The sequence below is a fragment of the Saccoglossus kowalevskii genome, chromosome 17 (genome assembly GCF_978046115.1).
Source record: "Saccoglossus kowalevskii chromosome 17, keSacKowa6.1, whole genome shotgun sequence".
Lineage (NCBI taxonomy): Eukaryota > Metazoa > Hemichordata > Enteropneusta > Harrimaniidae > Saccoglossus > Saccoglossus kowalevskii.
Window position 1 is genome coordinate 20,910,130 of NC_140657.1, and position 14,231 is coordinate 20,924,360.

Here is a 14,231-nt window from a genome sequence, read left to right on the forward strand (position 1 = left end):
CGTAGTTGTTTTCTGTAATTTCACGTGAGGTCAAATTGACGGGACACGGCGTGGTGTGATGACCGTGTTTTGAGCTTGGATGTGTTAGCATTCATGACGCAATAAGACACATAAAGTTTGCCTTAATTTCGCGTATTTGCCAAGTTTTAGTTACTGTAAAATACATTATTTTAGTTGGAATTAATGTTCGCCGAAAAGTAGTATTTTTGCGTGTTTTGTATAGTAGAGTTTATTTTCACCGATGTTTGTGTAATGTAAAATATAGGCGAAAAAAAGTATATTCACCGGATTTTATTTTCATTGAAATTGGATTTTATTGTCGGTGGGAATAAAGTATTTTACAGTATCTGGTTGCTTAGTTACCATGCCCGCGAATGTGTGTGTGTGTGTGTGTGTGTGTGTGTGTATAGGGGGGGGGGTGGGTGGGTGTGGTGCTTGACATTCATACACTTCCTGTCATATGAAGTTTTAGATAGATATTTTATGATACCAGACTTAGTATTGTAACAGACATGCGAATTCTGCATTGTATGCATCTATCCAGGTTCCCTAAGAAAGGTTTGAGATATTATCCTACAAATACAGAAAACGTGTTTTTCATTAGTAAGAACACAATGAAGTAAGAACAAATTACAATTTATAACATTTTTGTGTCCGTAGACACATTTTTAGAAATCTCTAGAAACAATAGACAAACAGTGAATTCAAGTTGTGAACACAAACATGCACGCCCGGTAACATCGTGGTAATATTAACATCGAACAGAATGCCAGCAACATATTCTGGGGGAAAAACAGTTTTAGAACAGTGTGCATATTTAGATACCTTGCCTGGCAAGCTGGTGTGAGTTGCGCCCTCTGCAGTCTAGTTTGTGACAATCTGGCATGTCATGGCGCAACTTCCACAGGCGCCATGTGATACTTACGTAAGATTCCATGCTTATGACGCGTGTTTAATGGTGAATTAATATGATAAATAATATCTTATTCACAAACAGTATAAAAACGTAACAAATATTGAATAACACAAAAATGACAGTTTATAGTTGTAACTGTCGATTTTTTTCTCTGATTTTTATTTTTAATGAAACACTTCCTGTGTCAATTGTTAACGTCCATTGCCGAAATGCGAGAACTGAAAGCAGAGCATAAACGCTATGAACATCACCTGTAAGGGGGAAAAAGAAAGCCACAGGGTTGCGTCAAGACCTCTAGAGGGCGTGATCTATTAAAATCAAGTTTTGTTGAGCGATTACGGTACAAGATTACAACTTACTGGGAGCTTGGGCGAAATATCAAATACGTCGCCATCTTGAGGGGCTAATCCTCTATCTGACGGTCTCTTAATGATTTTATGTGCTATTTCCCATAATAGTGTACGTCGTGCATCATAATTTTTCACGGTCCCACCACGTGACCGTTTTCAACGAATGTTTGCAGCTATTCGACACATCGCATTTTATGTGACATTAGCCTTGTGAATGGCCACTTTGTCCATGCAATTGTCTCTAAAACAATATTTCGTCAGAATCTGGTCATCTTTCAGTGGTTAGATTTAAACAAAAAATGTTCAAAATCACAGTTATTGCCGCTCCAAGATACAACCTGGGAATTGACAACTGTATTTTCAAGGTTATTTCATGTCTGTAAGCTGATGCAAAGTTACTCATAGAATACTTGCTCCTTTCTACATAAGTCATACTTATATGTCACTCTTCAGCTAATTAAACGTTATGTTTTAAAATAACGCCCCATAGACTGCCATGTAACTTATTGAGCATTCATTGACTTGGACGAGCATTGAGCAGGTTATGTTAGACTAAATTTTAGTAACGTCAGAAAACGGTGTCAATTTTATGTACAATTGTTCATAATTGAATTAACCATGTTTTAATTTATCTTCATGGAATATTTAGTAACACCATGTATGTGGACAACTCCAAGTGTAGTCACGTTATGACTGGATATGACATGTTACAATGATTATATTGGGTATAAATTTTCAGCGTGAGTTGTTATCGTCACTTGGGACCCAATTCCCGCGCGTGCGCATGTGACAACCCTCCCGCTTTAAAATAACACGTGTGATTACTAGTATGCCAGAAATGACACTCGTACATTGCTTTATACCGATGTTGGCATGCATAGTATTATCACGGGTAAATTCTCTCTCTCTGGGGTTCTCCACACTTGCCAGGGGGAAAACTCGTCTCGTCTCTATATCTCGTCCCCTTGAGGTACGGGATCGGGAAAGTCACTTATACTTTACAGTCAAATAAGACACACACAACGAAATACGTTTCAGCTCTCGTCTTAGTCGATCTTTTGGATCACTCTATAAGACACAGTGCCCTGGGGAAAAGTCCCCAAGACTCTCACAAGGCTGAACCAAGACTCGCCCAAGACTGGACTCGACTCTCCAGGACTGCACTCTCTCTACTGCGTCTATCGTGGAGTATTCCCCAAGACCAACTCAAACTCTCTTTATTCATTTTAAAAACTCTATCCAATTACAAAGCAGTAAAAAGACTCTAGGGCGTAACCTTCAATCATAAAGCCAATCACACTAAGTACTGAATACGTCATATCTTTTGATTAATCGTTCACTACATTAATAACTATGGATATAAACTGTCAGAATGAGTAGTCTAAAAAGCGGCGGTTATCTGGTAATTAGTTCCAAATCACTGAGCCAAGTTCCGTCCAAAATTTCAAATAGGCCTACACGATGACAGACATAACACAGCAATTCGCTAATAATCAGTTAATTAAGTCGGTCAACAGATACGCGAAAACAAATTCATGACACATCCCTTCACCCAAACTGAGATATGCCTCTTGGCATTGCACGTTCACAAATCAAAGATACCGTTTGCCACTCATCGTCATACGGGTTAAATACAATACTAATAAAAGGTATAAATCAAAAAGAGTAAAACACACTAATTAATAAACTGATTATAAGTCTAAATACAATGGTTATAAAGTCTCAAATATCAACGGTTATAAATCAAAAACAAGGGAAAGGCTACCAAACGACTCACTTTTCTCAAACAGGTTCGCTGAGTTAACCCGTCGCTTCACTTTCTCCGTTACTAAGGTTACAAACTCTATATCAAAAGGTCAAAAAAAACTAAGGCGTGGCGGTGTAACCAAGCGATCAGCCAATCGCTGCAGTCGACAGCATGATCACGTGATTACCAGGGATGCGTCTCTCGGTTAAAGCATTGCAAAGCGGTAACTAATAAACAATGAAAAAAAAGCTATTAATCAAACTCCTGTCATATACGCTTATAAACTTCAACTGAACTCAAAAGTCGTTAATCTAAACAAAAGTCATACGGCGTGGAAACAGAATGCAAAGACAAAGTCGCTTTCATAACACATTACTTCTCTGGCAATAAAGACGGGAAAAAGACTAAAACGATAGAAACTACTGAATCACATATAAACCTGTCAATCATGAAAAAAACTTGCGATATCAAACAATACATATATAAGCGCACCAAACTCTCATCTCAAAAAGACATTAAAAAACGTTACAAAGGTGCTCTTAACTCAAAAAAGCGTCAGAAGTATTCCGGAAAACAACACATAAACAAAAACAACTCTTAAAACGTCGATATCTCTGTACTCGACAAATCTCAAAACTCTTAAAAACTCATTGGGGCATTACTCTCCCCATCATATTCCGTACTCATAAACTCATTAAAACTCCATGAAACTTCACAAAAACCCAAAACACTGTGTTGCAAATACTTGTCCACTGAAACGCGCTTAAATCGTTATAAAGGACCTCGCACGTCACTAAATATCATTTCAAAACAAAGATCTGGGCGCTTACATACATACAATTCAACATCACAAAAAAAAACCGGTAAAAACAATAGAAAAAACCAGCAATACATTACATTACTGAACAATAGGGTTGTGATTGTGGAAAAGAGTTCAACGTCCTTGAGTTACAGTGTCCGTTACAGTGTCCAACGAGCGGTTCTCTAAGCAATACACAGATAGCTAAAGTCAAAGTCTATAAGCGTCTCTTCTCTTGTCGCGTTATTCTGGGTCGTTCTTTCATCTTCTTGTCTTTAATGTCGCACAATTCTAAATTATACAGTCCTATCCGGTACTCATCCTTCATAAGGGGTTCAGAGGTCTTCATGTCTTCAGCATCGTTCATCGGTGCCATACTGGTAACGGTGTTAGTCGTCGAGCGCGGTTTCGTCTCTGCCATGGAGCCAGTTAATTCGGTTCGCAAGAAAGACACATCTTCGCCAATTCACTTCTCTTCACAGGATGTCAATGTGCGTAAAACGCAATGCCCAGGGTTCTCACACCACGTATCACGGGTAAATTCTCTCTCTCTGGGGTTCTCCACACTTGCCAGGGGGGAAACTCGTCTCGTCTCTATATCTCGTCCCCTTGAGGTACGGGATCGGGAAAGTCACTTATACTTTACAGTCAAATAAGACACACACAACGAAATACGTTTCAGCTCTCGTCTTAGTCGATCTTTTGGAGCACTCTATAAGACACAGTGCCCTGGGGAAAAGTCCCCAAGACTCTCACAAGGCTGAACCAAGACTCGCCCAAGACTGGACTCGACTCTCCAGGACTGCACTCTCTCTACTGCGTCTATCGTGGAGTATTCCCCAAGACCAACTCAAACTCTCTTTATTCATTTTAAAAACTCTATCCAATTACAAAGCAGTAAAAAGACTCTAGGGCGTAACCTTCAATCATAAAGCCAATCACACTAAGTACTGAATACGTCATATCTTTTGATTAATCGTTCACTACATTAATAACTATGGATATAAACTGTCAGAATGAGTAGTCTAAAAAGCGGCGGTTATCTGGTAATTAGTTCCAAATCACTGAGCCAAGTTCCGTCCAAAATTTCAAATAGGCCTACACGATGACAGACATAACACAGCAATTCGCTAATAATCAGCTAATTAAGTTGGTCAACAGATACGCGAAAACAAATTCATGACAGTATACTGTGTTCTCGGCAGGGGGTATTTTCTTAAGCTGTAATTAATAGAAAACGTAAATTCGTAAACGTGGGCAAGGTGTAAAATGTAATCAGCTATTTTATTCGTTCGCAATTTGTACAAAGATCTTATTTTTTGTAAACGTATAAAGCGTTTTCACCAGTATCATTGAAGCACGACTATCAAAATGGGCAAGGGTTTTTGATATAATCCCAGAGACACAGGCTGGATTTAGGGAGGGCTATTCAACTATTGATCAAATATTTACATTATATGCCATAATTCAGAAACAGTTAGCCAGGAAAGGGGGGAAATTGTATTGCCTCTATATAGATTTCCAGAAGGCATTCGACTCAGTTAACAGGGATTTGTTATTGTTTAGACTGGCCAATAATTGTATCAACGGAAAAATGTATGTAATTTTACAAAGTATCTATAAAGATGTCAAACCATGTGTTCGAGATTCTTTGAATTGAAGAATGGGGTTCGACAAGGGTGCATTATGATGAAATTGTTTACGCGTATCTGTTAATCGACTTAATTAGCTGATTATTAGCGAATTGCTGTGTTATGTCTGTCATCGTTTAGGCCTATTTGAAGTTTTAGACGGAACTTGGCTCAGTGATTTGGAACTAATTACGAGATAACCGTCGCTATTCGGACTACTATTTCTGACAGTTGGTATTCGCAGTTATTAATGTAGTGAACGATTAATCAAAAGATATGACGTATTCAGTACTTAGTGTGATTGGCTTTATGATTGAAGGTTACGCTGTAGAGTCTTTTTACTGCATTGTAATTGGTTAAGGTTTTGAAAATGAATAAAGAGAGTTTGAGTTTGAGTTTGAGTCGAGTCCTGGAGAGTCCAGTCCTGGAGAGTCTTGGGCTCGTCTTGGGTCAGCCTTGCGATAGTCTTGGGGACTTTTCCCCAGGGCGCTGTGTCTTATAGAGTGCTCGAATGGCCGACTAAGACGAGAGTTGAAACGTATTTCGTTGTGTGTGTCTTATTTGACCATAAAGCTTAAGAGACTTCCCCGATCCTGTACCTCAAGGGGACGAGATATAGAGACAGAGACGAGATTCCCCCTGACACGTTTGGAACAGGGGCGTCGATCATGGGGGGACAGGGGGGTACACGTCCCCCCACTTTCTGAAGGGCGGGGGACACAATATCAACTGTCCCCTCCACTTTCCTGACTTACCCAAATATCAATAATAGGCTTATATCAAAGCCTGCGTTTGTGTAAGGCCTTTGGTTCTGTGTACATGTACTGTATTCTTAATGATCAAGAATGAAAATCCCCAAGTATGCACCAAATGACTTCATTTTGGTTGCATTTTTCAAACATGTCTACCTTCTGAGGGGAACACATCCCTCCTCGGGGTTACACACCTATATTCCGACACCCCTATGTTCCGACATCTCTATATTCCGACACCCCTATGTTTCGACATTCCTATATTCCGACAACCCTATGTTGAGATGCTAATAGGTTCTGACACCTACGAAATTTTAGAAACGTTTTTGACATTTCACTGCGTTTTTATCTCTTTACTATAAGAAAAAATATAATTATTATTCTTCAAATATTATTCTACGCTCACCTTTTGTAACACAATGTTACATTTCTTTACATTAAAAAACAACTATGCCGGATTATAATACTTGCCACTCTTCTGGCCATGGGCTTTCATGGAGGTGTTTTTTGTGATCATCGTCGGCAATATTATCAGACGCGATGTATCCTATCAAGCTTTAGACGCCAAAAAAATTTTGTTTTTAATTATTGCCAAACGTTCAGATCAACAATAAACTATGTACCTGACAGTCTTCATGTGGGCCCCTGACAACTTGTACTCGGGGAGACCTAAATTACATTGTTTAGTACTTTTATGTTCGACGATCATCCAATAAATTCTGAGCCGGTCAGAATGTGCCATATTTTCAAAGGAAATATGTACGCTAGTGGTCGGAGCCAAAATTGGATAAATACCCCTCCCATGGTAGAACAAAGCAACATGTTTGTTCTCTGTTCAGCGCGATCAGTCTAGTTACAGAATACTGACTTTACAATTAAAATTAAGACAAGGCTGTCAAATTTACATGCCATAAAATAGACAGAAACATGGGAATTTATTTGGTCAATTTTGGCTGTAGAATCTGAGCCGTTTTGCCCCCGAAAATCAGGGTAAATATGTTAGCTTTAAAAAAGTATACACAGCGTCAAATAAAAAGGGAATTTTATAGGATCAACCTTTTACAATGATTTAATTACGTAATAGCCTGTCACATATGTTATATATCAAATTAAAACTATATTGGTGTAGCGTACAAGTATTACGTTGGATATCACATCGTATAATCCATTACTTATTGATATTATGAATTCATTAACTTTATTATATTCAAAATCATCAAATGGCATTTCCTGGGCAAATCCTGTCTATGATAAAATGAATTATTTGAAAATATTTTATTTACTTATTTATTTATTTATTTAAGAGAACGCTATTACACTGCCAATAAATTACATATAGATAAAAATGGAATTCAAATAGATGGCGAGACGTTGCCTGACCTAAGATTTACATAAGTCAATTAAACATATGTAGCAAAGATGTTTGGGTAATTTACAGAAACGTAATATACAAAATCGACGACTGCACAATGGAGCGAATAGGCAGTTTCAAATACACCTGCAGAACACGAAGGATATTGAAGAAATAATGTAAAGTATAAATACGGGATATACATGTTTTGGCAGATATAAGGAGAAGTATTTAAATTGTGTATTATAACAACTGTAATTTATGAGTGTAACATATGGGAATATTTTCAGAATAAAGAGGAATATCAGAACAATGCAATGGAACAACGAAGAATAGAATAGAATAGTGCTTTCTGACTTCCTTAAGGAAATCTGTCTAATATGGACCTTAATCTTGAACGATGAATTATGCATCAAATTTGCAGGTAGTATAAACTTTTGCAATATCCTCGCATTAGAGGAAGCCGGCCTATTGTACATTTAAATTATCGGATAAATATCTGATAATTCTCGATGTTTTAGATTGATATTAGACAGGGTCTACAGCTGGGTGGTGGTTTAATGTTTTTAAACATGGAATTCTCTGAGACCTATCAATGTCTTAGATTGATAGGAAAACGTATAACGTGTGGAGGTAAACAAGGAATGTTGGCCGAAAACACACAATATAGGAATGGAAAGAGATAGTGTGAAACCTTCGTATTTTTTGACAATCTCGAAAACTTATGCAAACACTACGGAATGCTAAATGCTGTGCCTATTCATCTCTCGCATAATAAATAAATAAATGATTTTAATTAATATGTAGATAAACTTGGAAAGGTGCTACCGGATGTAAACGGCAACCTTGCAATTCCGCGACTGATGAATATCGATGTACAACTTTCATAAAAAAGGTAAAATAATTCTCCGATAATTATCGATCTAAAACTTCGATAGTTAGGCAATCGGAGGATTTAAGGTTGGAACCATATCTAACAGACACGGATATTGTCAAATAATTGTCGAAGTATTAGAATGATACAATGGGCAACATTTTTTGATAATTCTCTGATAATTATCCGATAACATTATACAAGATCCCGCCTTCATGGACTTTCGAGCATCATGGCCGGACTACACTACAGTTGGATTTCCAGTATTAACCCACAGGACATTCTGGTTATATCAAGGTAGTAAAAGGTCACGCACGGCTAGTCAGATTAAGTTTGACACAAGTATACTGTGTGTCGGAACATAAGGGTGTCGGAACATAGAGATGTCAGAACATAGGGCAGTCCCCCTTCTCAGACACCCCCTGTTCGCGCAAGCGCGGACATTGGCCGCTTACGCGGACACAAAAGTGTCCCCCTCATATTTCAGAATGGATCGACGCCCCTGGTGTGGAGAACCCCGAAGAGAGATCCCCCCCCCCTGATAGCATGATCAGCTCTATTTTATTCTCATTTTACATTAATGAGCTACAAAGCATGTTAGATGACTTTGGGTATAGAGGAATACAATTGATCCCGAACGACATGTTAGAGTTGTTTTCATTATTGTATGCTGACGACATTGCTTTATTTTCAAATTCTGTTTTGGGCTTGAAAAGACTAATAAGTATATTGTATGAGTTTACAAACAAGTGGGATCTAAATATCAACTTAAATATAACTAAAATTGTAGTATACAGAAATGGGGGATATCTCAGTACATGTAAATATGAAAAGTGGTACTTCGAGAATAAGCAACTTAGTACTGTTAGTTCATATGAATACTTGGGGTTGGTAATGTCATGTAAATGCTCTTTTAATATTACCACAGAAAAATTAGCTATAAAAAGCAAAAAGAAATTGAATGCAATCAAAAGATACTTAGGAAATATGCAATGTTTTAAAGCAGACTTGTATTTTAAGATTTTTGACGGACACCTTAATTCAACCTGTACTTATATATGGGTCTGAAATTTGGGGATATGGTCAATATCAACATTTAGAAAGTGTACATACGTCTTATTGTAGGCAATACCTCGGTGTAGGTAAAAATGCTCCAACTTGTACAGTATTAGGGGATTGCGGGAGGCTACCCCTATTTTGTTACCATGTTAAAAAATGTGTGAAATATTGGTTAAAAATTACTAGCATGGATGAAAACAGATTACCCCAAAAAGCTTACCGGATGTTACTTTCACTGGGCGAAAAAGGACAAAGGTGGGCCACAGAAATGAATAAATTGCTATTTAAATATAGATTTGGTTATGTCTGGTTTAATCAAGGGGTGGGGGACTCTGACATGTTCTTGTACAAATTTTGTGAACGGGTCAAAGATACTGGAATTGCAGATTGGTATATAGACGTTTGTTCTGTCGAAAAAACGCAGTATTATAGGCAATACAAAACAAATTTTGGGATTGAAAACTATGTGTCATTGCCACAATTAAAATTGCGCAGAGCAATAGCAAGATTAAGATGTACGTGCCATCCCTTAGAAATAGAAAGAGGCAGACATAATAATATCCCTAGGGAGAGCCGTATTTGTCATTTGTGCCTGCAAGAAATTGATGATGAATATCATTTTTTACTAAAATGCACTGCATGGGACACAATCAGGAAAAAGTATCTCCCAAATGAGACACAACCCCCAAATTTGAATACTCTAGTACGACTATTAAGTTCCTCTAAAAGCCAAATCATTAACTCGTTAGCTCTATTTATTTAGTGTTTTTTAATCAAAGATCAAATGAGAATAACCTAATAAGCTTGTATGTATATAAATATCCCCATCACATTATTATATAGTGCTTATATTATCTATTGACACCTCTTCATCTATATTTTCATACATATTTTTGTAAGGTAAATTTATTTCTTGTCAATAATTAATTTGTATGATTGTAATGGGCCAGAGGCCATTATACAATTATTATTATAAAGCGTTTCCCTCATTAAAAGTCCTAATTTGTACGCAATTTCCTACTTTGATTCTTAAACACAAATTATCAAATATATTATAAAAATATGAAATGTAACGAAGAATTTGCTTTATCCGTAAAGTGTAAAAAAAATTTTTTTTTACTGTATATGGAACTTTCATTTTATTTCCTGTAAAAACGTAAAATGCCTTTTTTATTTCCTGTACCAGCTCAAACGTAACCTCAAATTGTGAAACAACACTGACCAACACAAAGCATACACTTTTAACAGAAATCATATACTCTTTTATTTTAGGAATGATATTTATGAAATAAAATGACACCACGCTTTATCATATTCATAGTTACATAAATGAGATGATTGTAAATAGTTTGTAATCTCAAAATCAAACATTTTGATTTAAAGCGGGGAGTTGTCACCTGCGCATGCATCAGGTGGCCATAGCATGTCAACTTCCAAACAATCGTCCATCCATGAACCTTTGCGTTCTTAGCATGTGTTGTTATCATCGCTTGGGAATCAATTCACGCGCGTGCGCAAGTGACAATCTTCTCGCTTTAATAATCTCAGGTATTCGAACACAGCATTTCTAATAATACTGTACTCGTTGTTTGTTGTTGTTTTTTTATCAGGAATATGCTGGTAAAATCAAGAATACCAGTCCTACCCTTTCCAGGCAGCCAAAAAGGCGAAGATGGATATTCTCTTCTAAACAATTAAAAAACAATGACCGCCCTCAATTAATACTTATTTCAATCACGAATGATGAAATTATATTGTAGGCTCCTTCCCAGACCTCTCACCTCAAAAAGGGTCCCACTAGAGACATTTAACTCAAATAAAAGGAACCATTTCTCGGTGAATATGTATAAAAAGTTTCTCGATGGAAGTATCCCCCTGAATGGGTTCAATACGCATCTATAACAAACGCATTTGTTGAGTCACTTCGCTATTAAGGTGGAATTCTACTCAAAAATGAAAATACCCAGAATTTATTCATTTTGCAATAAATTGTACTTCTGGGTAATATAAATTAATTGACGTAAAAAGGCTTAAGTCAACCAGTCTAATTTTCGAAAAAATAATGGTTGTTTTTTAGTGGATAGTGGCCATTTAGTTAGTATTATAAAGCTCTTACCAAAGGTTCCTATGGCAGAAATATTATGCCATATCACAAATGGTCTATGAAATTGTTCTAAAAATAGCGATTAAAAAAAAATATTAGAACAAAATGATTGTATTACACAACAAATACTATTTCATGATGTAATGGGACAATAGTTTCATAATATTACATAATAAACCAATGAACATTGACCAAAAATTATGAGTAGGCTTCTACCTTCTGACCTTGTAATTTATGCAAGTTTTAATTTTTCTGTGCAACTTATTATAAGTCTAGAAAATAAAAAAAACTTCCATATCAATTTTTGCATGAAAAATCTCCACTAGTGTATTCAATAAAAACAAAGTTACTGTAGTTCTTCTTCTTTATATTATACTATTCTCTTGATGAAATCGTCCAATGTGATAATGACAATGTTTTCAACTAAAAAGAGCATAAATCAAAAGTCGAAAATTTGCCCGAATCTCGGGGTAAGAATCATCTTATCCCCTTTACGAATATTGCTCATCTTGAATAAATTAATTGTAGATAACAAATTCAAAACGTTCAATAATCAGGGATAATATATCTTTCCCACTCCGTCCAAAATGCACAACAACAAATATAAGAACAATTCACACTGGAGTCAACAAACCCATGTTATAAATTAGTTACGTATAAAATCAAACGGAAGTTACAAGATGTCAAGCTGTTCTATTTATGCAATAAGACTGATTTCATGAAAACAGTTGTGTGTATGAATATTTAAAAGTATATTTATAAAGTATAAACATGGGTCTGTTGACTGTGGTGTATAACATTATAGCAAATTGCTTTAAACAGTATTACACAACATGATACAAATCACCTCTTCTTTGGAAGTTTTCTCAGATACAAGTGGAATGTAGTTGTCTTGACAATGATGAATATATATTCTTTGCTGGGGGTCCTTTACACGACAAAATTGAGTTTAAAAACATTCTCATATTTCATATTTTTTTCCGTTTGCATATATGATGATATTAATTATATTATAATTCACTATAATGAATAATGTATTTTATTCAAAGTACCGTTTGCATCTTTCAATATTTACATTTTTATTACAACACTGCTGATGGGAACTTGTTTCCAAAATACTGACAACATGAATTGCAGGTCTCTTTACTTAAAAACAAATGTGAAAACGATTGCATTGTGTAGCGGGGAAAAACGATTTCCAGGGAAAACTACTGTATTTTCACGATGAGAAGCATGTTAAAGGGTGGTAGTCGTCACGCCACGCATGCGCGAGATACATGGGTCTCTTGTAAACAAAGCTGACGACTTTGGCTGTTGCGCTGATCAAGTACAAACTTAGCCGTTACCAAGCTTTAATTAAGTGTTTTTTAGGTGATTGGAAGGTTTTGTAGGAGTCGCCGACAGTAATTAGTGCAAATCACGCCCAGGTCAAACCTCATACTTGTGCTTTCCATTAGAAGAGCGCATTGGATTGCGAGAAAAATCAATGTTTATCAACACAAATGTCGCACATGCGAAGCGCGATGACCACCGCTATTTAATCTAAGTGGAGGTCCTGTAAAATGCGTATACTTTGACCATAACTTAATGAAGAAATAAAAATGAAAAGAATCTCCAATCAAGTTTAGTCAAAACCAATGTAGGAAGATATGATCTTGAAAATTGACTATAGAAGATTGGCAGATGCAATTGTACTGAAACTCCTACCATCACCAGCATAACTATGCACTGTCTTGCAAAAGATGACAAAACGATGACGTCAAATATCCACAAACATCATGGCACACCATCCCAGCCCGCCAAGAAGTAGCATTACGACGTGGATGCAGTATATGAGTCCTTCGTTTAGTTTATGAAAGTTAAACCGATCCCTGTTGATCATTATCAATAGTACCGTCAGTTTATATTGGAAGCGTAGAAACACGTGTATTGACGAGTACTGGATCAAAAACAGCGCCCCCGATATTATAACTGAAAGAAACGTTCCCATGCTTGCGCAGAAGAGCAGGATGAAACGAAGGAGCCCGTAAAAAAGTATATTACTGCGATACATATCAAAACACGACTCTTCCCTCGACGTCCGTTTCAGTCGGAGCATATGAGAATCGGCACAATCCATACAAGTGTGATGTGGACCAGAGAACGTCCTGCTACGTCGTGGAATCGGTATTACTGTCATTGTGGCACCCGACGTACACTGGCTGCGATGAACCAACACTTATGGCGTATATTGATCGCAAGAAAAGTATGTCCTCATGTAGTGGTACTTCCGGGTTCAAAGTCTTGATGTATGGAATCGTACGGCAACGAAGTTGGAAAGATTTTAACCCGTCGGCATGTTAACGAACGTTAACGTGTTTAAGCATATAATTGTCATCAAATCAAGAGCAGGTTACAGGGTGGACAGAATAATAATCCGAGCCACTCTAAAATTCGCCTTTCCAAGTGACACTGACGAAATTGATGTCGTTATTGCACATCACCTTTTTACGATATCATCAAAAACGGTTACGAATAATCGCTAATCGCCGGTGAGTAAGTATACATATATATTAACGAAATCAGCGTGTGATATTTAAATCTTGTGTATAGCTCAGAACAAGCAATAAATCACTTTTATGAAGTGATACAATTAATACAGGCAATGT

General features: G+C 36.7%; 1 protein-coding gene across 1 annotated transcript; it reads right to left on the reverse strand.

Annotated features, from left to right (window-relative positions):
• Positions 1-10,715: 10,715 nt before the first annotated feature.
• LOC146732723 (transmembrane protein 250-like) lies at positions 10,716-14,020 on the reverse strand. Its single transcript, XM_085492216.1, has one exon. It carries the CDS (start codon positions 13,760-13,762, stop codon positions 13,343-13,345), a length of 420 nt encoding a protein of 139 aa, XP_085348342.1. The 5' UTR covers positions 13,763-14,020; the 3' UTR covers positions 10,716-13,342.
• Positions 14,021-14,231: the final 211 nt, after the last annotated feature.